Source organism: Solanum stenotomum, chromosome 4, assembly GCF_019186545.1.
Source record: "Solanum stenotomum isolate F172 chromosome 4, ASM1918654v1, whole genome shotgun sequence".
In the NCBI taxonomy this organism is placed as follows: domain Eukaryota; kingdom Viridiplantae; phylum Streptophyta; class Magnoliopsida; order Solanales; family Solanaceae; genus Solanum; species Solanum stenotomum.
In genome coordinates this window covers 30,843,439-30,867,094 of record NC_064285.1, presented here as the reverse complement: position 1 = coordinate 30,867,094, position 23,656 = coordinate 30,843,439, and the positions used below count along the sequence as shown (strand labels likewise).

The 23,656-nt window shown below is 35.6% G+C and overlaps 1 protein-coding gene across 1 annotated transcript in view; it reads left to right on the top strand.

The window, feature by feature from the left end:
- LOC125862657 (nucleobase-ascorbate transporter 6-like) overlaps nucleotides 1-22,672 on the top strand; it is a 725,741-nt gene extending 703,069 nt beyond the window's left edge. Inside the window, exons 2-15 of the mRNA XM_049542778.1 lie at nucleotides 15,540-15,744; nucleotides 16,847-16,944; nucleotides 17,054-17,227; nucleotides 17,522-17,622; nucleotides 17,913-17,988; nucleotides 18,124-18,183; nucleotides 18,288-18,472; nucleotides 19,862-19,958; nucleotides 20,507-20,593; nucleotides 21,384-21,442; nucleotides 21,533-21,624; nucleotides 21,765-21,842; nucleotides 21,942-22,102; nucleotides 22,203-22,672. Coding sequence (XP_049398735.1) covers nucleotides 15,633-15,744; nucleotides 16,847-16,944; nucleotides 17,054-17,227; nucleotides 17,522-17,622; nucleotides 17,913-17,988; nucleotides 18,124-18,183; nucleotides 18,288-18,472; nucleotides 19,862-19,958; nucleotides 20,507-20,593; nucleotides 21,384-21,442; nucleotides 21,533-21,624; nucleotides 21,765-21,842; nucleotides 21,942-22,102; nucleotides 22,203-22,421 — 1,599 coding nt within the window. The 5' untranslated portion in view covers nucleotides 15,540-15,632 and the 3' untranslated portion in view covers nucleotides 22,422-22,672. The remainder of the gene's footprint in view (nucleotides 1-15,539; nucleotides 15,745-16,846; nucleotides 16,945-17,053; nucleotides 17,228-17,521; nucleotides 17,623-17,912; nucleotides 17,989-18,123; nucleotides 18,184-18,287; nucleotides 18,473-19,861; nucleotides 19,959-20,506; nucleotides 20,594-21,383; nucleotides 21,443-21,532; nucleotides 21,625-21,764; nucleotides 21,843-21,941; nucleotides 22,103-22,202) is intronic.
- Nucleotides 22,673-23,656: the final 984 nt, after the last annotated feature.

Sequence of the window (23,656 nt, the reverse complement as noted above, 5' to 3'; positions counted from 1 at the left end):
CAACTTCTATAGTTTAGTAGGAAACATTTTATAAGGAGGGTTATAAATGGGTTGTGTACCAGGTAGTATATCAAAAGAAAAATAGATTTCTTATTTAGGGGATACCAGGAAGCTTGTCTGGAAATACGTGTGGAAACTCATAACCACCAAAATAGACTAGAGAAGTGGTGGTTCTGCATCTATATCCCAAACTCAAACAAGATAATAAATACAACCATTAGTAATAATCCATCTTTCTTTAATATAGGAAACAAACCTACCTTTTGGTGTTATTGTATTGCGTTTCCATTCCTTAAATGTCGCTTCATTCCCGAACTGCCTCTCTTAGAAAACGGAATCTAACGATCTTTGTCCAACACTCAACATTATCATAAAAAGACATTATTCGGTCCATACTCATAACAATGTTGAAATTAACCATCTCTAACTTTACCTAGTCTATAGAGATATCAAATTCATGCCCCGTAGGTGTTGATGAGGAAGAACCTACTACTGACTCAGTCAACAGAACCATACCCCAGGCTTTTGGTCATGAAGATCCTCCACCCATGTCCCTCGTGCCGACAAAAATAAAAACATGTGACCCCTGCCTGTATCTCTAAAAATGTATTCTACTATAAGTAGCACAATGTGTGGGGTTGACCTAGCCTGACCTAAACTCCTCTGATGTTGAGAGCCTGATGCTTGTTAACACTCACCTAAGCCTGACTATCCCCATAAATCAAGTATACTACCTTGGAAATGCATAGTACAGGTTTTGGTGGCTTATTAAAATATTAGGGTTTGGGACAACCCTAAAACTCTCCATGTGAACCACCATCTCTAGTCCTCTTCTACCACTCTCTCTCGACCCTCTCACTCATATACTTCTAATGTTGATGCTCATGTATGCCCTATTCAAAGACCTAAATTTGTGAGATATTTATTTTATAATTTAGTGCAACAGTAGTACAAGCATTGAGAATCAAGCCCTAACAAAAATTTACTCACCTTAAGATGCATCATATCAACAAATTCTAGTGCATATCTAGAAAATGAATAAAATCTCAGCCCATACTAATGGAAACTCATGTTTCCATTTCAGAGGTTCAAAAACTTATCTACCTTGCCATCCCAAATCTCTCGAGGCAAATAGTAATCTAGAAAAACTATTGTAAAGCTATCTGAAGTGGGTTGAGGTGCATCTATCTGCTAGATCTCTCCCAACTATCGTACCATAATACTGCAATATCATGCAATCAAAATGTTGCTAACTCAATTGACTGAATCGTTGAGGCATGCATTGACCCTGAAGATTCTAAGAATATGATCGACAAAGTGTTGAAGGTCCTCCATATGAATATCCCTGTAAACTATGGAGGTTTCAAGACTAGAAAATCATAAACTTTTGAGCCCTTGAGAAGGTCCGGCAAAATCTAGGGCAATTGGTTGGCGTTGTGCAGATACTAATTGTGCAACATACATTTTGCACTTTTAAAATCCTAATTAGATAGAATATGAGGAATTAAGGTGGTACTGCTAGTGGAGACGGGGTCTTGTTGCTCTTAGAGGCTATGGAGGTGGTGGAGAAGCTATAGGGGGCTGAAAAAACATCTCCCCCAGGGTCTCAAGAAGGGCTATCTCTATCGGTGGTACCTTTTCAGTACCCTCACTTGCAACTTTATCTAGACTATGTCTAGGTGCGGTCTGTCTGGTGTTAGCCATCTCTCTATTAATACAAATATCAATTATAAGACCAAAAACTAAATCATTAAGACACAAATCTATAGCACGATTTGAGCAAAAAATAAGTGTAACCATTTTAAAATGCCATGTAGCTTCCTGCTTATAGAATGTGATGCACAACTGCACCACATTTATAAGTAAGACTCTACTAGATATGGCTTACTTACCCCCTAGGATAAGATGTTGCTCAGATACCAAGTTTGTCACGTGCCAAACTCAAGGGACACAATTGACACCTAATGCTAACACTTAGGCCTGAGCCGACCCTATTGAACCATTTTCTAGCAGGGCATAGTATCCACACATAGTTAAGAAATCGAACAAGTAGATCTCAGCTTAAAACTGAGTTCTTGGCTGGCAAGGCCCCTTTAACTGTTGTATAAGGGAGAATACTAATCTTAATACTTCATAAAGAAATAGCCAGCTAATATACAAGTCATGACTTGGTCATCGAGGCCACCATGATATCTAGGAAACGTAAATTTTATATGGTCCGTCAAAGCCGCCATGATCTCAATATAGAAGATAAAAATAGGTATATATCAAAACAATACATCAAACAACTAACAAACTTCTACCAACAAAAAATCAAGGCCGAAATATGAAATAGCATGGCTATAAAACCCAACAGAGTAGTCCGCAAGCCTCTAAGAGTAGTAGATCTTGGTCAGAAGAGGGCCCAATCTACGAAAAACTAAATATAGCAAAATCCAAGAAACCTCAAAACTCTAGCAGTTCCAAAAAAGGGCTAGCCAGCCGGCTAAAAGTCAATTGTGTTACTAAGGAGGTATATTTAGGCATCTTTCACTACTTATGGTCATGAATGCATCACCCCTAAGCAATAGGGTGTTCATATGAAAAAATTTATCAAGTATGAAAGGCAATAAATTGACTGAGCAGGTATCATAATAATGAAAGTAATCAAGTAAGGATTTGAAGAGTAAGATAAGCGTACTGACCTACTCCTGAATCTAAGAATACCAAAAATAATCAAACAACAACTTGACTAAGCCCTCATAAGCTCATCAAATACAAACAATAAACAAGTCCATCAACCCAGGCCTCTATAATCCTTGAAGGTTACAATTGAGTCTATATACCCATGTCGGTAGTCCCCTAGCCCCATGGAATTCCCCTAGCCCTCTTAGGTTACAATATATTCCAATAGGAAACACACCTCTTAGGAATCAATATAGACCTATAGGAAAACCATAGCCCTCTTAGACATTGATGTGTCAGTATTTAATGGCACATATGATGTTATAACTGGGAATAATTGTGCGTATTTAAGTTACAACAATGTCTTTTGATCGTTTTCTCATTGTGTTGGTCAAGACATCAGCCAAGGAGAGAATGTCACAGCCCAAGGGTACCTCCTAGACATAACAAGGCACATAGAACCCCAAAAGGCACCATGTATGCCACTTAGAATATCATAACATAAAGCATTAGAACAATAAGAGTAAAAATGCATTTAAGTCCAAAAATCTTTATAAAGAAAAGCAGAAGTCTAGACTTGTCTCAATTAGTGATCTATTACAATACTTGAGTCAAAATAGGGTCACAACCCAAAACAACATAATCTGAAAGTGAAAGTACAAGAATGAAACTACAATGATAGTATCCCATCCTCGAATTATGAGGACTCACCACGAGCAAGAAGAAGTGAGTAAATCCAAGATCTAGCCACAATGGGGACCACCTTGAGAACCGGACCCTACACTTGGGAAAATGTAGGAAAATATGGGTTAGTACAAAAATGCACCAAGTATGATAGTCATGCACAAAATCATGAAAACATGCTAAAAGGGACATTTTAGTTGAATGCATGCCATTTACTAGTTTAAAGCACCATTTTGAAGATAATGGAAAAGCATAAGTGATAAGCATAATCAACATATAGATCACCATAACATAATGGGAACATGCCATAAATACCCTCAAAGCATACTTGTGCAATGCATGAATAGGATCCCATAATCCCACCCGCACTAAGTAAAGCTTCTTGAGTAACTATAGTTCATATTTCATATTCTTGTTCATACTATCATAAAGGGAGATTATCCTTAACTGACATAAACCATGTGAGCTTACCATGGAATCTGGTATCTACCCCACACCGGAAAGGGGTTGTCCTACTTGCCTAAGGTAGAACCATACTCTTAGCTTAGGTGGATCCACTAGCTTAAGACCTATGCGGGCACATAGTTATAGGATAGGGAGATTCCTACTAGAAACCCGGACTCTACTAGTGTAAAAGCTTTTATTGGGAAGCCGGACTCAACTATCGTATAAGCTTCCATCTCATATTCATATTCACTCAGTGCTAAGCATTAATTCCCATAGATTACATATTAAGTCTTAACTTAAGTCCATATTCATGGAAGAATATCTTGACACTCAATCCAAAATAATTCATACTATAGCTCATAGATTTAATAGGTGTGAATAGTCTTTCAACCCTAGAATCATTATATTGTGAGGAAATATTTCACATCATATAATATTCATACATAAGTGTGTACATGAGTATAATCATCCAACAACACAACAACTAGATCATAATCATATTCACTTTACTCTCAAAGTTTTCTAACAGCATATACATAAACCTCATACTCATGCATAATTCTTATACTTTTCCCTTCAAGGACCATAGATCACATTCAATCAACACATCTAGAATTACTACATTAGACATGGATAATAACATGATTCAATTAATCAATTAACTACATTCACAATTCTATAATATTCTACTTGCATCAATTAATACCCACACTTTGAGATCCAATTTGGGAAAATAGGAGGATTCATGAATTCTTGGGAAATTCAACATAAAACCATATAAATTCATCAATTTATCCATAATAGAACATAATTCATTCATAAAAAATGAATTTGAAAGGAATCCATGAGATTGAAGTCAAACCCTAACTTTTGGGATTTCTTGCTTTGAAATTGGGGGTTTTGGAGGGGCTCCATGGATAAAGGACTGCCATACCTTAGCTTTGAATTCCAATGAAATTGAGTGGAAAACGTGCTCCTTAAAACCTAGCTTCACATTTCTTTTTCTTCTTCTTTGGAGTTCTAGAGAGAGAGTTTTGGGGGAAAAGTTGGTTTTGATTTGGGATTTTGGAATTATGAGGAAGATGACTTGATTTAGGGGTCTTAGATCATTATATAGTTAGTTTAGTGTAAAATGACATCACTTTTTATTAAATAAAAATGGAAAACCCAAAATCCCTTAACTAACTACCAAAAACGGTTTCTAGTCATCACCCACGACCCCCCTCACAGACGGACCGTGGTTGGACCCACGGCCCGTGCTGGAGAAACATGGGTCAGGTCTGAGACCAGATCCTACAGGTTCCATCTACGGCCCCTCACCCACGAGGCGTGAGGAGGCCTAAGGGGCTTGAGTGGCCCCTCGTGGGTCACTACCCAAGTACATTCTTGGGTCATTCCTCAAGGACCCATGGTTGGTCCTTGGGATTTGAACCTTGAAGTTCTAACATGAAAACATTTATTTTAAGGTATGGGGAGGTACATTTCAAGGCTCTAACCCTAACGTCAAGCTATAGTTTAGCCTACTAGTTTCTGGAGTGTTACAATATCTCCCTCTTGGGAATATTCATCCTCGAATGACGATCTAGACACTTTACAGAATTAAAGACTCAAAACTAGTAGCCCAACATGCATGAAACATCAAAATGATGCACAATTCAAAAGGAGGAAACTTCAACTCCATCTAAAATAAATTCATAATGACCATACGGAGTTCTGAAAGTTGTCTTCGGAATGTCACTATCTCTGACTCTGAGTTGATAATAGCCGGATCTGAGGTCTATCTTCAAAAAGCAACTACAACCCTTAAGTTGGTCGAATAGGTCATTAATCTTGGGGATGAGGTCTTGATGGTGACTTTGTTCAATTCACGATAGTCAATGCACATTCTGAGGAACCATCTTTCTTTTTCACGAACAACACTGGCGCATGAAGCCTTTATCTAGAAGGTCTTTCAACTATTTTTTTAATTCGTTAAGCTTAGCTGGAGCCATTCTGTAAAGAGGAATCGAAATAGGCTGGGTATCTCGAAGGAGATCAATTCTAAAGTCGATTTCCCTTTTTGGAGAAAGTCCGAGAACATCTTCTGGAAACTCATTTACTATAGGGACTGACTTAAGAGTTGGGGTTTTAGAGCTTGAATCCTTAACTCGAACAAGATGATAGATATACCCTTTAGAGATCATCTTTCTGGCCTTAAGGTAAGAGATAAATCAACATATAGGCACTGTTCTACTACCCTTCTATTCTAAGACTGGCTCATTTGGAAACTAAAACTGAACGATCCTAGTTCTACAATTGACTGAGGCATCACAGGAATGTAACCAATCCATGCCTAGAATGATATCAAAATCTACCATTTCTAACTCTACAAGATCTGTTGAGATGACTTTCTTAGAGATTGTGACAGGGCAATTTTTGTATACCCGTCTAGTTATAACTGGGTCATCAATTGGAGTAGAAACTAACAAGGGTTCTGAAGGAGTTTCTAGACTGACACCGAAGTTTACTGCTATATAGGGAGTTAGAAAGACAGTGTAGCCTCTGGATCTAACAATGCATAAACATATAAATAAAAGACTCATAACGTACTAGTGATCATATCAAGAGAATCTTACTAGTCCTGGCGAGCCTGGAGAGCATACAACCTGTTTTGGTGGTGACCGCCAACTATACCAGATGAAGCACCCTACTGAGTTGGGTGACCTGTTGGTCCTGCTGGAGCAGTAGACTGAGCCCTATTACTGATACCTCCTTGCCCCTTCCTGGAAGAAGGGCAATCCTTCAACCTATGGCCAAACTGACCACACTTAAAGCACCCTTCCTTGCCTACAAAACACTCGCCCGGATGGTTCTTACCAGACTTTGGACAGGTTGGGAAAGTCCTGTTACCTGAAGTACTCTCTCGAGACTTAGAGCTTGATGTCCTACCTTTCTAATCCTGTCGAGACCTGGGGGATGGAGCACTAGCTGATGAATGTGCTGGGGTTGTAGAACTCTGCTGAAACTGTGAGCGATTTCCACAACCCTATTTCTGCTAAGAGTATTCATAATCCCTGTTTTAGACTTCTTGTTGTCCTTAGCCATTTCCCTAAGCTTATCTCCCTCAACCTGCTGAGCATGAGTCATATGCCTAGAGATATTCATATCCTCTAACAGCATAACATACCTGCACTCTGTCTTCACCAAGTCGGATACCCCAAACAAAAACTTACTCATTTGTGCCCTTGGATCGACAACCATGTGTGGCCCATACCTGTAGAGGTGAATGAACTTTAGTCTGTACTCTTGGACTGACATTGTACCTTGTATCAAATTCATAAACTCCTGAGCTTTAGCCTCCCTCAACTCTCTCGGGAAGAACTTCAGTAAAACACTCCCAAGTCACATGAGTTGCATCCGCACCCTATTTTTTTTCCACTGACTGAACCAAATGTGAGCCACATCCTTAAGCTGGTAGGATGCCAACTCCACCCTATCATTACCAGTTACTTGCATCACTCCAAAGATTTTCTTAACCTCATCAATAAAGTTCTGTGGGTCCTCAACAACCTTTGACCCTAGAAATTCTGGCGGATTCATCTGAACAAAGTCTCGAACCCTAGTTGCAGTTGATCCAACATTAGTGCTAGTAGGAACTGGGGGCCTGCTGATTATTCTGATTGGCCACACTCTAAGCCAATAGTTGGATCGCATTCCAAAACTCTGCATTCGTAACCTCATGGTCTGGGACTTGAGGAACTGCATGCATTAGAATTTTGTGCGTAAGCCCTATGAGGAGGCATGATCTAAAATGCATAACGACGAATTTGAAAGGAGATCATACCATACCCAAACACGATAAGAATACCAAGAAAGTAAAGTTTTTCCTAAAACACTCCGTAGTTTCCATCTCATTAGATATGGTGCGCTTCACACACATGAAAGAGACTCTACTTAGTGCGGTTTTCAGACATCCTAGGACTCTTGAACCTAATGCTCTGAATCCAAGTTTGTCACGCCCCGAGGCTACCCCATTAACACCACACAGGACCTAAGATCATGAGTGACCCCAAGCTAACCTTGAAGTTGGCATATCATAAGCATATTGTAACATAATGAGAAAAACATATACTATCCGGAAGCTAAAACAGTAGATGAATGAAAGTGGGGAATACCCAAAACTGATCTGAATATATAAAATGTACTACAAGTTTAGTGATAGTGAACATTCACTCAAAAGCTAAAGTTGAATCTAATATTATGTCTGAAAAAGCCTCTACTAACTAGAGTTGTTGGGACATGCCCCCATCTAACTCTAGAAAAGCTGAAAAACTGAAGTGAAAGACTAAATGTGAAAAACATGTTTATTGTCCTCGAAGTTTAAGGACTCACCACTAAAGCTAATGAATATGGATTGGGAACCGATCTATGCGTGATCTGGATACTGAGTACCTGAACCTACATCATGAAAGGATGTAGCACAGAGTATACGTCAGTACTTGGAATATACTAAGCATGCAGGATATCGGATAGAGGCTGAACAAAATACATGTGAATTGAACAAAACATAATTGAACAATGATATAATCTAAATAAGGAAGTAAATACTGCATATAACTGAAAAGCTAACTGAATGCAATGACCAAGTACTAATATGAACAGAACATGTTGAATACTGAAGTGTAAACTGAAAACATGGTCAATTGCACTACAGTCAAACTGTGGGAGCTACTATTAACCGACATAAAACCACGTGAGCTAAATGCGGAGTCCGATTTATACGCCTCATCGAGAGGACCCAATATACCTTGCCATGGGTATAAAGGCATACGGGCGTGATCACTAAATTTGATGCCCAACAGAGGGGACTTATAATCATACGGGGGCACGTAGTTTTAGGACTATAAGGGTACGCAAAACCCTAGTCCAACTCGGTGCTAAGCCTACTCCCAACTGAATATGTATACGACACAACATAACTGAAATACTGGATAGCTCAATGTTCTGACATGCAAATCTGAGAATGCAACATTTAAGAACTGATAATGTAACATTCGAAAACGGGAGCATGTCTATCTGTTTAACTGACCTAGAAAGTGTAATTTATGAACTAAGAGAATCTACACAACTAGGGTTTTGAGTTTCATGCAAAGAACTAAGCAAACTTTCTAAGAAACAAGCTATTTTGATTTAGGATGCTACAACAATTAAATCACAACAATTATCCAAGGTTTTAGAAACCTTAGGTCTAAACAAGATATAGAGAATCAAGAATCTGACAGAGTTCTAGGGACCTAGTGGATTAAAGGAACCCACTAGTGAAATACAACATACCTGGTGACAATATTCACGGAGAAATCTTTTGATTTTGGGATTGGAATTGAAGAAAACATTTTGCTACTTCTTGAGAGGTTATCACTTCTTTCTTCTCCTTTTTGCTCTAAGTTTGATGATTTTTGGAGAATAATCATTCTGGGTAAGTTTTGACTAAATTACTAGGCTTAAACTAAGTAAAACGATGTAGTTTAAGGGTTAAACGACGTAGTTTAAATGTCCAACTCATAAGGGAAAAGACCAAAACAATCCTAACTTAAAAAGCTGACGGGGGCCTTCCACGAGGCCACTAACGAACTGTCAAAGGGACCACAGCCCATAAGTGGGTCGTGGTTCTGGTCAATGTCTACTAGTTTCTAGGGATCCCTTCACGAGTCCTACCATGCCCCGTGTGAAGGAAAATGAACTGTGAAGGCCACTGTGGTTCTTCACTTGGGCTAGTGGTCTGCTGGCTCAGGTTCACGGACCCTCCCACGGCCCATCATCAAGATGGTCTGATATCTAAGCCTGGGTGGTTTTGCCCTTCCTCCACGAGCCCTCCCACGGCTCGTGTGGTGTTCCACTACCCGTGTAGGGATCCGTGATCCACCACTGTTGGGTGGGTGTGAGCCACGAGCAGGTCGACGGATCGTGGTTCCTCTCACGGTCCGTGAACCCTGTCGTAGTTCACCAAATTTCTGTTGTTCAGGTTTGATAAGTTCTGAGGTGTTACACATCTGGAGATGATGTGAATCAACATTTGATGAACTTCGTTGGCACATGTAAATCTTCTAAGATTCTTGGGGTCAGCCAAACAACAATGTGGTTGAGATTGTTCCCTTTGTCTCTGAGTGGGGAGGCAATAAAGTGGCTGAATGAGTTTTCACATGACTTAATCGCCACTTGGGGAGAGATAAGAGTGGCTGAATGAGTTTTCACATGACTCAATCGCCACTTGGAGAGAGCTAAGAGATGCATTGTTGGAAATATTTTTCCCACCTTCAAAGAACTTGCAATTGAAGGATGAGATTAATGATAATGCTCAAACCGCTTTAAAAATAATTAGAAGAGTAAGCGGCTGTTAGCAATAAAAATACCCAACAAGAGAGTTCGGGTCAAATCCTACAAGGAGTAATATAGTGCATAGATTTCAATTAGGAAATTAAGAATGAAAGCGATTCATTGTAGAAATAAGATAAAGTGGGTGGATGATTCCACAAAATTTATGAAAAGGGTTTTGGTATCAATTATCAAAACTAAACTAAAATCAGGGTTTCAAACAAGTAAGAGATGATCTAGGGGTGTGGGGATTGGTATTGATGTTAAATAGGGGCAAAAGTTCTTGCTCAATAGTGCTAAATAAACATGAATAAGATAGGTAATCTTCCATGACACTAATCTTCTTTCAATCTCAAAGCATCATATCGTAGAATCTCCTTTCGGTCTCATCTGTGTGAATCACAAATCAACCTAATACCTTACTAAAATATCTTTCGAGCATATTTACCAACTAGAAATTGAACCACAATTTCTCTTTCGAGAAAACTATAGAAATCAAACCTAAATTGCATGCATCAAGCTATTTACCCACTTCAATTAATATCTTTTGAGCATCAATCGAAGATCTAGACTAGGATTAAGTTTGCAACTGTAATCCATAAATTAACTTCATGCTAAATAACTCAAATCCATGGATAAATAGTAATAAAATAGAGCAGGACACAAGACTCACTAAATTAAATCAACACCCAACCCCATAAACACACTCTTAGAATTAGGGTTTTAGTCAAGCATCATAAAAGGAAAATAAAGTATACCAATTATGTTTTCAGACATTGGAGAGTTGATATTAAGCAATAATCTTCAAGACTCACTTTGATTTGAACCCTCAAATGTCAATTACAAGAGTGTTTGAAAAACCCCAAAAACTAAGAATATTTCTCAAAGGGTAAAAAGACTAAAGATGTGAAGTCTCTCTAAAATCTTATACAAAATCTCAAACAAAAATTTGATACATTTTTCTCTCTCCTTTGGATTATTTATAGTTTTTCCAAAACTAGCCCACAATTCCATGTTCGACCTGTTTGGCAACATTAGTCGGGCTCACTTTTCTAATTCGGCGGATCGTCGATTGCCTTTTAGATCGCCTTTTTTTTTTCTTAAGGCTTCAAGTGTTTGAACATCAGCTGGAGAACTCGATTGAGTCAGCCTTTTACATTTGGCAGATCGTCGATTACCACATAGTTCGCACATTTAGCTTTCATTTTTACTCAAGCGTTTGTCACTTTCTACACTGGAATTTTAATTCGCCCATTCGACTTCGGTGCATCGTTGTTTAAATTTTAGTCCACCGACCTTCCTGGAATATTTTTAATTGTGCACATTGTCAACTTGGGAGAGGTAAGGCCAATTAGGTGATCCACATTTTGGTTAGGCGACTACCAGTTGAGAGTTTGTACTCCTTTCAATGTTTTTTTCTTTTTTTTCATGTATTCATCCTTGCCTTGTCCTTTAGTCTTCATAGTTGCAAAACATCAAAATATGCATTGATGACACTAATTGTTGAACTAAAAAGACCTCAAATGAGTGGAAATCTACCTTGCTTGTCCTTGATGAGTGATAGATTTACACTCATTTAAGGCCTATTTAGTTCAACAATTAGTGTCCTCAATTCCTATTTTTGCCCCAACAGAGATACATGGCAAAATCGATGGAAGAAGTTAGATCTCGATGACGAACTCAATGTGTACAACAACTTTCGTCTAGGACTTAGTCTGAGAAAATTAATGCCTATTTTGATCTAACTCTAATGGGTTTCTTGTTTAAGAACATTCATTCCAGAGAAAATGAAGAAGATGACCTTATGTAAAAGTCTCACCGACATGGCCCCCTTGACATGCATGCTTGTGTCATCTCGCGAAAATGTGAGTATCTCTTTATTCTGAAGTTATGTGGAAAAACAATTTGATGTGTTGGAAACTAGACTTATAGACCTTCAATTTGATAGGTTGTGGGCCCCATAAGTCTTTATAGATTGGGAGAAAATATATGAGACATTTGACTCAAATTTCAGAGAAAACTTTACAAAGGAACTTGTCATAACTTTCGCTACCTTTTATTTTTCAACTTGCGTGACTTCAAAACTTAACATACAATCATTTAAGAATTTAAATAAGTCATACCACATCATTTTTAATTTATTAAACACTCTTTTTCTTGTCACAAAGGTATGGGTTAATTTAGACATTCCAAAAGGATAGTGTATTACATTAGTATTTTGTTTGCATTTTATGTTTATTATTTTTTAAATAAAGACAAATTTTATACATTCAGTTGTTGAGAAAACAAACAGTCTTAACTATTTAATATTTAGATCTTAATGCAACATCTTAATATATCATATACGTATACAAATTCAAACCTCTAAATCTTAATGCATATTTTAATATTCAGATGTGCGTTCAGATGCAGAACTCTAAAACTTAAAGAAAACAAATGAGGCCTTAATGTGATTGTTCAGTTTTTATTTTTTATTTTTGGAGAGCATATTTAATCATATTTGGTCACTTAAATAGCTAATATTAAAAGTATGTAATGGAACTTTTTGTTTGTACTTCAATTTCTATAATAACAAAAATAAATTATGATATATATATATATACGCGTAACACGTTACACATATCCAAAAAATTTAATCGATATGAGATAATAAATTAAATCTTTTAATTTCTTAAATTAAACAACTGATTTTTTTAAATGTTAAATTAAACGCCTAAAAGTAGACATTTATTTTTTGGAAAATTTTGCAAATAGCCACTATAATAAAATTAATTATGCTCCATAGCTATAGTTTGCACATTTACGAGTTGTAGCTATAGTTTAAGTTGTCTCATTTGTATAATTCGCAGATATATTTGTATAATTCAACTATTTTTGTATAAACTCAAAATAACGAATCTATACAAACATAAACATCTAAACTTTAAATAGGTATATAAATTATGTTATACAAAATTTCATTATTAAAGAAGTTATACAAATTATATTATACATATCCCGAATTATACAAAACTAAAAAATTGAGCAGCGTAATTATAACTAAAAGTATGTTGTGAATTATAATTAAGACAATTTATAACTATATTAACTAATTAACTAATATATATTTGTTTATCCACGTAATTTTCCCTGGAAAAAATGGAGAAAGAAAGAGTATCAGTGAAGCTAAAATAAAAGGTACAAATTGTGAAATCAAATTGTCAAAATCACCGGTTGTGTGCTTAAAAAAAATAAACAAAAGAACAATCATTTGGGCAATACATGAGACGACACCATCATAGAAAGGAGCTTTATTAATTATTAATTAAAAAGAAAAATAAGAATAGGTTATTTTATTAATTAGGTAATTATTTCTTATTTGACAAAGTAAGACCTGGTGAGCGGCATGTATGTTGGAGCATAATTAATTAATTAATTAAATAAAAGAAGGTTCATTAATTGATGTGTCCATCAAGAAAGATTCTACGAATTACCTTTTTCTTTTAAAGATAGAGAAAAAGGGGCAATTTTTTTATCCTCACATTGTGCAGCTCATACAGAATTTTTATTCAATATTCCTTTTATTTCATATTAATTCAATTTTGAAATTTTTTTATTGTTTAAAATAATTAAATTATTTAAAGTTTAAAATAGATGTTTGAAATTATTTTATATTTATCACATCCTTTAATAAAATTTGATAATTTTTAGGAAATAAATTACACTATTTATAAAGGTACATTTATGATTTCACAAAGGAAAATACTGAAAAATATGATGTAAATTATGTCCTTAAATATTGTTTCTTAATAAATCTGCATTGCCTCACAATTAAGTTAATACTTCCTTTGTCAAATAATATTTGTCCAATATTGACTCTGCATACTTCTTAAGAAATTATAAGCAGAAGAGTGATTTTACTATATCACCTTTTGAATGCTATAAATATAATGTATTGAAAAATGTAATAGGAAATACCTATAATTAATGACAAAAGTAAATTAGAACCTAAATATAAAATTATTCATTGATTTTATAAAGTGAATAAGTATTGTTATATATCTTAAAATAATATAATGATCAATTATTGTAGGACGGAGTGAGTATCGAATAGAGAAAGTACTTTCTAATATGCTCTTTCTACACTTCTTTTCTTTCTCTTTTTGCATTGGGCAACAGCATAATACCATCATATAAAGTAACCTTTTTTTTTCTCTTTATTAAAACATTTTCTTCAATTTATCGGCACATACCCACTTGAGATTCTGGAAAAGCTTTATTACATTATCGGCGTATAGTTTTTTTCTTTTAAAAAAAAATCTTGTGATTATAATTTAAAAATATATAGAATAAATTAAAAATAGTTTTTGATCTTATAATTTTAAAAGTATCATATAAAAGTTATCAAAAATTTGAAAAAACATTTTTATTTTAAACTAAATATTTAGGGGTCGTTTGGTGTGAAGGATTATACCAAATAGTCCTGTGATTAAATTATAGTACCACTTAATTTGTTGTTTGGTTGGCAAGTCTGGGATAACTTATTCCGGGATTAATAATTAGTATCGGGATAAGTTATCCCTCTTCTTGAGTGGTATAGTAATTTCGGGATAAAATAAGTAAATGACAAAAATATCTCTTTCAACCCTTTTGTTACATCACTTTTTACATTCATGAAGGGCATTTTTGTAAACAAATAAATTGTTCTTAAAATTTAATATTATGAATACAACAAACCAAACACTCAATAAAAAATAATTTCATCATAACTTATCACATCATAACTAATCTCATCATAATTCATCACATCATAATTAATCCCATCATAACTTGAATTCAAACAAAACGACCCCTTATTCTTTTGTTTCCTTTCAAAAATTTATACCAGTCCCGACTAAAAGTTACAATAAGTAATTTAACATATCAAAATATAATTGGATTTAATTTCGTTTATCATATAATTTTTAATAAATAAATCCATTATTACTGATGTAGAAAATAAATTTAAATAGTTATGCAATAAAAAGTATGTCATATAATGTTTTAAAAAAAAATAATTCATACCTAATATAAAAAGTCTGAAGAGAAAAAACTGTCATTATTTAAAATGAAAAGTGGTTATATTACTTTCTCCCAGAAAAATTTAAAAATACATTAATATATTTTTATTATTAAAAAATATTTTACTAGAAAAGGACAATTTTTTTATAGTCAAAAATCAAAATATATAGGAGTAAGATAAAAGGATATTTTAGTTTGGAGTATAAAGTTTAGACTGGCAAGCACTAGTTGTTACAGTTTAATTTTCTTTATTTTTTTTACAGTTGGTATAAAGTGAATAGGTAGCATATGGTGTAGTAGTGTTATGTGGTTTGTTGTTCGAATCTCTGGTTTCCAAATAGACAAAAGAGTTTTGTTTCCTCTAGAAACTGGAAAGTGGAAAGTTGGGTAAATTTTGTGCTTACTGTTAAACAGTTGAGTATCTCTTGAGTTGTAGTGAGGAAAAAATGGCAGGTGGAGGAGCAGCTCCAGCAGCAAAATCAGATGACCCAGCGCCACATCCAACAAAAGATCAGCTTCCTAATGTTTCCTATTGTATTACTAGTCCTCCCCCATGGCGTGCGTAACTTTCTTTTACATCTTTTCCTTTTCCTTAACTTTCTCTGCCTAACTCATTTACAGAATTTGTTTCACCTAACTAACTTCTGTTTGACCACTTGATTTATTCACTACTAAAGTCGCAACTAATTATGTTTTTGTTGCCAAATTGACGTTCAAATTTTTGAACAATTATGTGGTCTCCCTTCTTCTAGCTGCATCTTTTTTGACAGTAATGAAGATTTTTGTTGTAGAAATTGTTTTAGCAAGGTTTTCCGTGTTGAGATATAAATTTGATGGAGGAGATTATAGAAAGGAGAAGCAAACTGTTGAAGATTATGTAACAAATTAAATTTTGTCAGAATTTCAGGCCAAGAGGGAGATTTGTTGGCTATTATTTGCCCTTAGTTTCTTAACATTAATAGGTTTTTCTCATAAGAAAAGGTTTAACATTGACTAGCTTTTTTCTTGTAGGAAAAGGTTTAAAATTGGCTAGTCATTTTCTGGTAGGAAATTGTTTAGAACTCTATAAATAATTGTTTAGAACTCTATAAATAGGAATTTGTTCCTTCTAACTTAATCTGCATTCATAATGTAGTCTTTAACGACTTTGAGAGTTTTGGTTAGGGGGAGAATTTGTGGGACACAAGTTTGATACGTTATCACTTGTGTGAACCTACCATGTATTTCGAGTAAATTGGTTGAGGTTATTTCTCTCTATATTTTGTACTCTCATGTTTATATAGTGAATTGTTCATCTCCTTTGTGGACGTAGGTTGATTGATCGAACCACATTAAATCTTTGTGTCTTTTGGTATATTTCTCGTTTGGTCTTTTGAGGTTTGTTTTGTTAGCTTCCGCATTACACCTAATTGTTTCGGTCCTAACAGAAAGTTCACACAACTTGTGAGAGTTTCATGGCCAGTAGGCTCATTTTGTGAAACTATTATATTGGTGTTTGACATAAAGTGATTACTATGCTTCCTCCTATTGCTCTTGAACAAAGAGTCAAAGACATAACCGGACACTTCTCTGTACTAACTTCTTTAAATGTGTTTTTACCAATTTCACCATAATCTGGATGATGTATCATGTTGATTTTGTTTTAATTGTTGGAATGCAGCTGAGGCTATCCTTCTTGGATTTCAACATTATCTTGTTATGCTTGGTACAACAGTTATCATTCCTACCGCGTTGGTTCCCCAAATGGGAGGTGGAAATGTGAGGCCTTTTAACACTATTAAGCTGTTTAACTACATAACCCATGATTGATTTTTGACCTCGAATAGTGTTATCCTTCTTTAATGGAATATTACGCGACTTTTTGCAGGAGGAAAAAGCAAAAGTTATTCAGACAGTGCTATTTGTTTCTGGTTTGAACACCTTGTTGCAGACTTCCTTTGGGACTAGGCTGCCCGCTGTGATTGGCGGGTCCTATACCTTTGTTGCACCTACAATTTCAATAATCCTTTCTGGTCGATGGGAAGACCCAGACCCTGTCTCGGTTGGTCTCTTCAGATATTGTATTTCGTCTTCTGTGTGAATATGCAATGAATCTCAGTATTTAAACATCAAAAAAGAAATAACAACTAGTTTTTAATTATTATGTTGCTTATAGCAATTTTAAACTAGCTGCTTATTTTTTTCTTTTTATGATTCGTATTGGTGTATATTCTTTTTATTCTCTAATGGAAGGGAAAATATGTGGAGACACAGTGTAAGACATTATGAGACTCATATTTTGCATCTTAGAGATATTTAGTCCTTATTGATTGTAAACATCTCCTATGATCATCAGAGATTCAAGAAGATAATGCGAGCCACCCAAGGTGCACTTATTGTTGCTTCAACACTTCAGATTGTCCTGGGTTTCAGTGGTCTCTGGCGCAACGTTGTAAGGTTTGTCAATGTCACAATGCTTATGCATGCCGTGAACTATTCATTACCTATAGCATAATTCATGCTTCAAGTTGTGCTTCTCTATGCTCACCTTGTTCATAATTCTCATGTAGTACCTTCTCCTTCATCCATCATTTTGGTGAAGTAATATAATTTCTGCACATTGCATAGTGTTCCTCTATACTAGTGTATCAAGCAAAACTTCAAAAGATTGTTCTTGTGGTTTATTGTTCTGCATGTTCATGTGGAAACTAGATCTTGTTAACATTTTATGTTCTGTGGATTCATAGGTTTCTGACCCCACTTTCAGCTGTTCCGTTGGTGTCTCTTGTCGGCTTTGGGCTTTATGAGTTTGGTTTTCCTGGGGTAAGTATACAACTTCTCGTTGCACTGATTCTGAAGTATCTATCCTATAGTACATTCCATGTTTTCTGTTTGGGTGTTCATGGACTTGTTCCCTAGTTTGCTGTTATAGTGGAAAAAATAATCTTATTTGTTTAGGTTGCCAAATGTGTTGAAGTTGGGTTGCCGCAGTTGGTCCTCTTGGTCATCTTTTCTCAGGTGGGATGCTATTTGGGAAATAAAAATTTCCTTTTGAAAATTATTTATGTTGGAAGGCATCATTAGACATGAAACAAAGAAAGTTAACTTGGTGGTTATTGCAGTATTTGGCCCATCTGATACGCCCAGGGAAGCATATCTTTGATCGCTTTGCTGTTCTTTTCACTGTGGCAATCGTATGGATTTATGCATACATTCTTACTCTGGCTGGGGCTTATAATGGGAAGCCACAAAGGACCCAGATAAGCTGCAGAACTGATCGGGCTGGACTTATTGGTGCTGCTCCCTGGTAAATAATCTTCTTTTATTATTTTCCAGGGGATATTCTTGTGCCTCTTTTTTTTCATATCCTCTAGGCATAATGGAGGAATGCTTGTGCACATTAATTGCTGTTAATTCTTGCATACAATAATTAACTTACATCATACTGTGGTGAAAAAGGTACAAGATAAAATAGACTGATAGGTATCTGAAAATCATTAGTCTGATTTTCTTGTTTAAGACTGCAACGTTATTTCTTTCTGAAGTTGCCTACACTCGGAAATGGTAAAAGCTATTGTATTTACTTTTATAATCCTTGGACCAAACTCCATCTTGGTAAAGCATAATCAGTCCCAAGCTTGGATAAATTAGTGGAGTTCTGGTTGGTTAATATTCAGCGTAGAAAGCCTAACTATGCAAAGAGTTCATGTAGCCAACTCTAACTAATTGGAATTGAGGGATCATTGGATAATTGATATTATTGTGCACATAAAAGATTTCTTCTCTTGTCCACTTCATCATTCCAGTTTCAACTAATGACCGATCGTCATGGAACATGATGCAATTGTCAAAAGCAAAGCTTTCCACTTTGCTTAGTAGGTTTATTTAAGTGCCTGTATTCGCTTAGCTTCCTATTAGATTTCTCCATCAGTGTATCAAAATGATGCTTTTAGTTCCAACATAACTGAGTGACTGTTGGGTTGGATGCATTTTCCGAAATATTTCACTAGAAACAAAAAAAACAAACAAATAAGAGCAACATATTGAAAGGAGAACAATTTTTGTTTCGAAAAAACCAAAGTCGTAACTGACAAAAACTGAACATAATGATTTTGTTTTCAGTTGAACAGAAAACCCAAGAAGGAAAAGAAGATTAGCTTGTTCTTCCTGCCGAAACCCTCCTTTTTTTAGAAAAAATCCTTTCACTTTGGACTTACTTTCTTCGTGGTGTTATCTAAACAAGGTATACTGCCCCATTACATTTTATATAACAATATTTGATCAGCAAGAAGTTGTGGATGTTAATTTGACTTATATATTTTATTAGTAATACATAGTGGAAGAAAATATTAAAGTAATGGTTGAAAAGGTAGTTTATTAGAGAAAATTCCAGAACATACTTTCAAAGTTCATAATGAATGTGGTGTCTTGAAAGTTATGAAACTTGTATCGAGATGGACTTGTATCAAATAGTTTGGGATTGGGACAGAAGTACTACTATATTCTCCGCTTCCCTTTTTCTCATGTTTATTTTTTAACTAATTCCAATCATCTTTTCTATTTCATTTTTTAATTGTTTTTTCTTTTTTTGTCTCTTTCTTTCTTTTTATGTTTCTATGTACTAACTCATTGATCTAATACATGACACTTTATTGAGTTGTTGTAATATTTTCATAATTTGCCGGATTATCTGCAGGATTAGAGTTCCATATCCTTTTCAATGGGGAGCACCTTCATTTGATGCTGGTGAAGCATTTGCTATGATGATGGCTACATTTGTTGCTCTCGTAGAGGTTTGTCACCCATCAGAACTTTGATACATAGTGAATATTGTGAATTGCTATCTGATACTAGCATTTTTGTGGTGCTGTAACCTATTTTTCTGGCCCACCCTCCCTCTCCTCAATTGTCAATACTGGTACTTTTCCACTTCGCTCCCTTGTTGACGCAAATCCCCCAAACTCAAGGGTGGATGAGAAGGGTGCTTTCTGCTCGAGCTTACCTCTTGTCTATATAGTCTGGCATGCTTACAAATACTTTAGGTGTGCGTTCTATTTTGATATTTCTTTTGCTTTGTTACGTAGTACTTCTGCTTGCATTAAGGTGCAATGAATATAATGACTCCTCAGGTTGTTGGTTCAGCTTACATATGTTACTTGTTAACCTGCAACTCTCTCTCTCTCTTTCTTATTATCCCCTGCTCTGTTCTTCCCTTCTTTAACTTCGTCATTGTTTCTTTAATTTCATCGACAATTTCCCTTGTTAGTGATTATGGCTACTTTTATGTTTGTCAATATGTTGGGCTAAAGCTAATCTCTTTCTTGCTTGTGCTCTCTTTCAGTCTACTGGTGCTTTTATTGCAGTTGCAAGATATGCAAGTGCCACTCCCATGCCACCATCCATACTCAGCCGGGGTGTAGGTTGGCAGGTAAACAGATGCTGCCCCCTGTAAACTCCCCTCCCTAGTCCCAACATTTTCTGATACAATGACTAAAAAGGGAAAACGCAAACAATTTTGTTATTTTGTTGAATTTGAACGCAGAATCAAATGCATTGGGTGGTTTGAAAGGTTTATGTGGAGAGTCATGACATTGTTTCAGTCTTTCCAGATTAGCCTTTTCCACCAGAAGATTTCACCTTTGGTATTACAAATTTCTTCAGCTCATACCCCAAAATTTCTTCAGCTAGTACCCCAAGTCTGTCACATAACTCTTCAGCTAAATACCTGCCTGTCACATGACTCTCTCCATGCATTGCGCGAGTAAATGTGTCCACTCAATTGAAGCCGGAGCTGTTTCAGTCTGGTTCAGAATTACTGTATTGGAAAAATGAAGGTGGTAGAGGGATGGAGGAGTGGGGATCAACTAGATATGGATCACTGAAAAAAGTTTCTGGATCATGTAAAAGGACCTTTTATATTTTCCTTTATTTTATTTTTTGAGTTGGGGGTGGGGGAATGAATGAGAAAGTTTCTGGATCATGGAAAGAGAAAGTACCTTTTAGATTCTCTTAACTGTTTTTATTTATTTAGGGGAGGTGGGTGAGGGGTGGGGTGTATAAGGGCATATATGGAAAGACAATTAATTTGGAACTCATTCACGAGAAGGATGATTGTTTATGCACTTCCTCACTCCGATCTCTTGCCAACGTGCTCCTTAATTTTCATCATATGACGAACCTTTTTGCTGTATTTACTTTCCATATCTGTGTTATGTCAGGGAATTGGCATTTTACTGTCGGGTTTGTTCGGCACCGGGAATGGATCTTCTGTATCTGTGTAAGTTACAGGCGAAATCTTCTTCAGCACAATAAGATGGAAGAATTTAGTCATCTAAGACGAATTAACTTTGTCTTCATACACATGCAGTGAAAATGCTGGTCTTTTAGCACTAACACGTGTTGGCAGCCGAAGAGTTGTTCAGATATCAGCAGGGTTTATGATTTTCTTTTCAATCCTTGGTAAATTCCTGTCCAAGTATTTTGTTGAATAAATTTTCTTGATTTTCGCTGATATTTTATCCCTCCCNCCCCCCCCCCCCCCCCCCCCCTGCTCCTCTTTTGCATGTTATTTTATCTAAATGCACTTTGTTTCTTTTCAGGAAAATTTGGTGCCGTCTTTGCTTCAATTCCAGCACCAATTGTAGGCGCTCTGTATTGCCTATTCTTTGCTTATGTAGGTACGTAAATATACAAGGGAAGCCCTGTGTCATGATCACTACCAATATGTGGTTCACGTTATGACGAGTTAGTGATTTCCTTGTTCTCTTTCTTTGTAGGGGTTGGAGGCTTAAGCTTTCTTCAGTTCTGCAATCTTAATAGTTTCCGTAACAAGTTTATATTAGGTTTCTCTATCTTTTTGGGTTTATCAGTACCACAGTACTTCAATGAATACACTGTGATTGCTGGTTACGGACCTGTTCACACACATGGACGATGGGTATAGCAATTAGCACTAACTCAGTCCATTTTAACATTTTGATTTCATTCAATCATTGAGAGGTGGCTGAAAAGAGTTCTTGTGCTTTGTTATTCTTCAGTTCAACGACATGGTGAACGTTCCCTTCTCATCAGAAGCTTTTGTTGCTGGCATCTTGGCTTATTTCCTGGACAACACAATGCATAAAAAGGAGAGTTCGACAAAGAAAGACAGAGGCAAGCCGTGGTGGAACAAGTTCCGGTCCTTCAAGAGTGACACAAGAAGTGAGGAATTCTACTCTCTTCCGTTCAATCTCAACAAGTATTTCCCGTCAGTATGAGATCATATTGAGGAACAAAACAAATGGGTTCATACACGATAACACGGGAGTGAGTCCCTTGTCAATGAATTATTCATTGGGGCCTCACTGCTGCTACACATTTTCTTTTATATGTATGCAAAAAAAGGGAAAGTATAACTAGTCTGACCATTTTGAAGTTACTTAGTGAATTTGTTTACTGTTATTTTTCTGTTGTAAATTGATGGATATGTGGATTTAAGTAGCAATATAGCAAGTTTGATGTTTTCTAGTCGTTGCAAAAATCTATTTGTTATTTCATTCTAGGTTGTATCATGTAGTAGTTGACAAGTTTTTATTCCATCTTATATGTACTTGGACTTGACGCTGCACTTGTTCTACTTATCTAATACTTCTAAAAGGAAAGGAACAACCATTGGGAAAAAGGGAGGATATCAAAATTTTCAAGAAACAAAATTATATTTATAGCTTATGAAGTAAGAATATCAACAATGTAAGTTTCAAATTAAAATATATGATATAAAGTTAAGAGGAATAAAACTGTGGTTCAAAATTTTTGATAAGTTAATATAATGATACCGAAATAGTAGTGTGTTACTTTAATATAAGGGAAAAGGGTTTAATATACCTCTTAACTTTGTCATTTTGAGTTGATATATCTCTCGTTATGAAAGTGGCAAATATATACCCTTACCGTTATACAAATGTCTCGCATATGCCCTTACCGTTACAAAAGGAGTTCACATATACCCTTCATCTAACGGAAGTGAAAAAAATAGTTTCAAGTTTATTTTTTTGACTTTAATTTAAAAAAAAAAAATCATGTAGGGGTATATATATGATCCTTCTAGCAAAGTTCAAGTTATATTTTAATCTTTTTTCATACAAAAATTATTTTTTGACATCTTTGATCATCATTATTTGAGTTTCTTATTTTTTTTTCTTTCACTAGTCTTTGGAAACGTGCGTCGCACGTTTATCCCCTATTATTTTCATAAAATTTGTACATGCCTAATTTTATATCTTCAAACCCACATTTCCAAAAACTGTTATTTTTATAAAATTTGTACATACCTAATTCTATGTATTATTCTACTTAGTATGTGTTTAGTCAAAACACAACAATATCATCTAAGGAAATTCTTACAAGGATTGGTTAGAAGGAGTCCAAGGAGTGCTTGTAGTACTAGGATTGCATGTGGTGTTGTTAACATGTGGACAAATGCATGATGCATTAGGTGTTTCTTGATATGGGC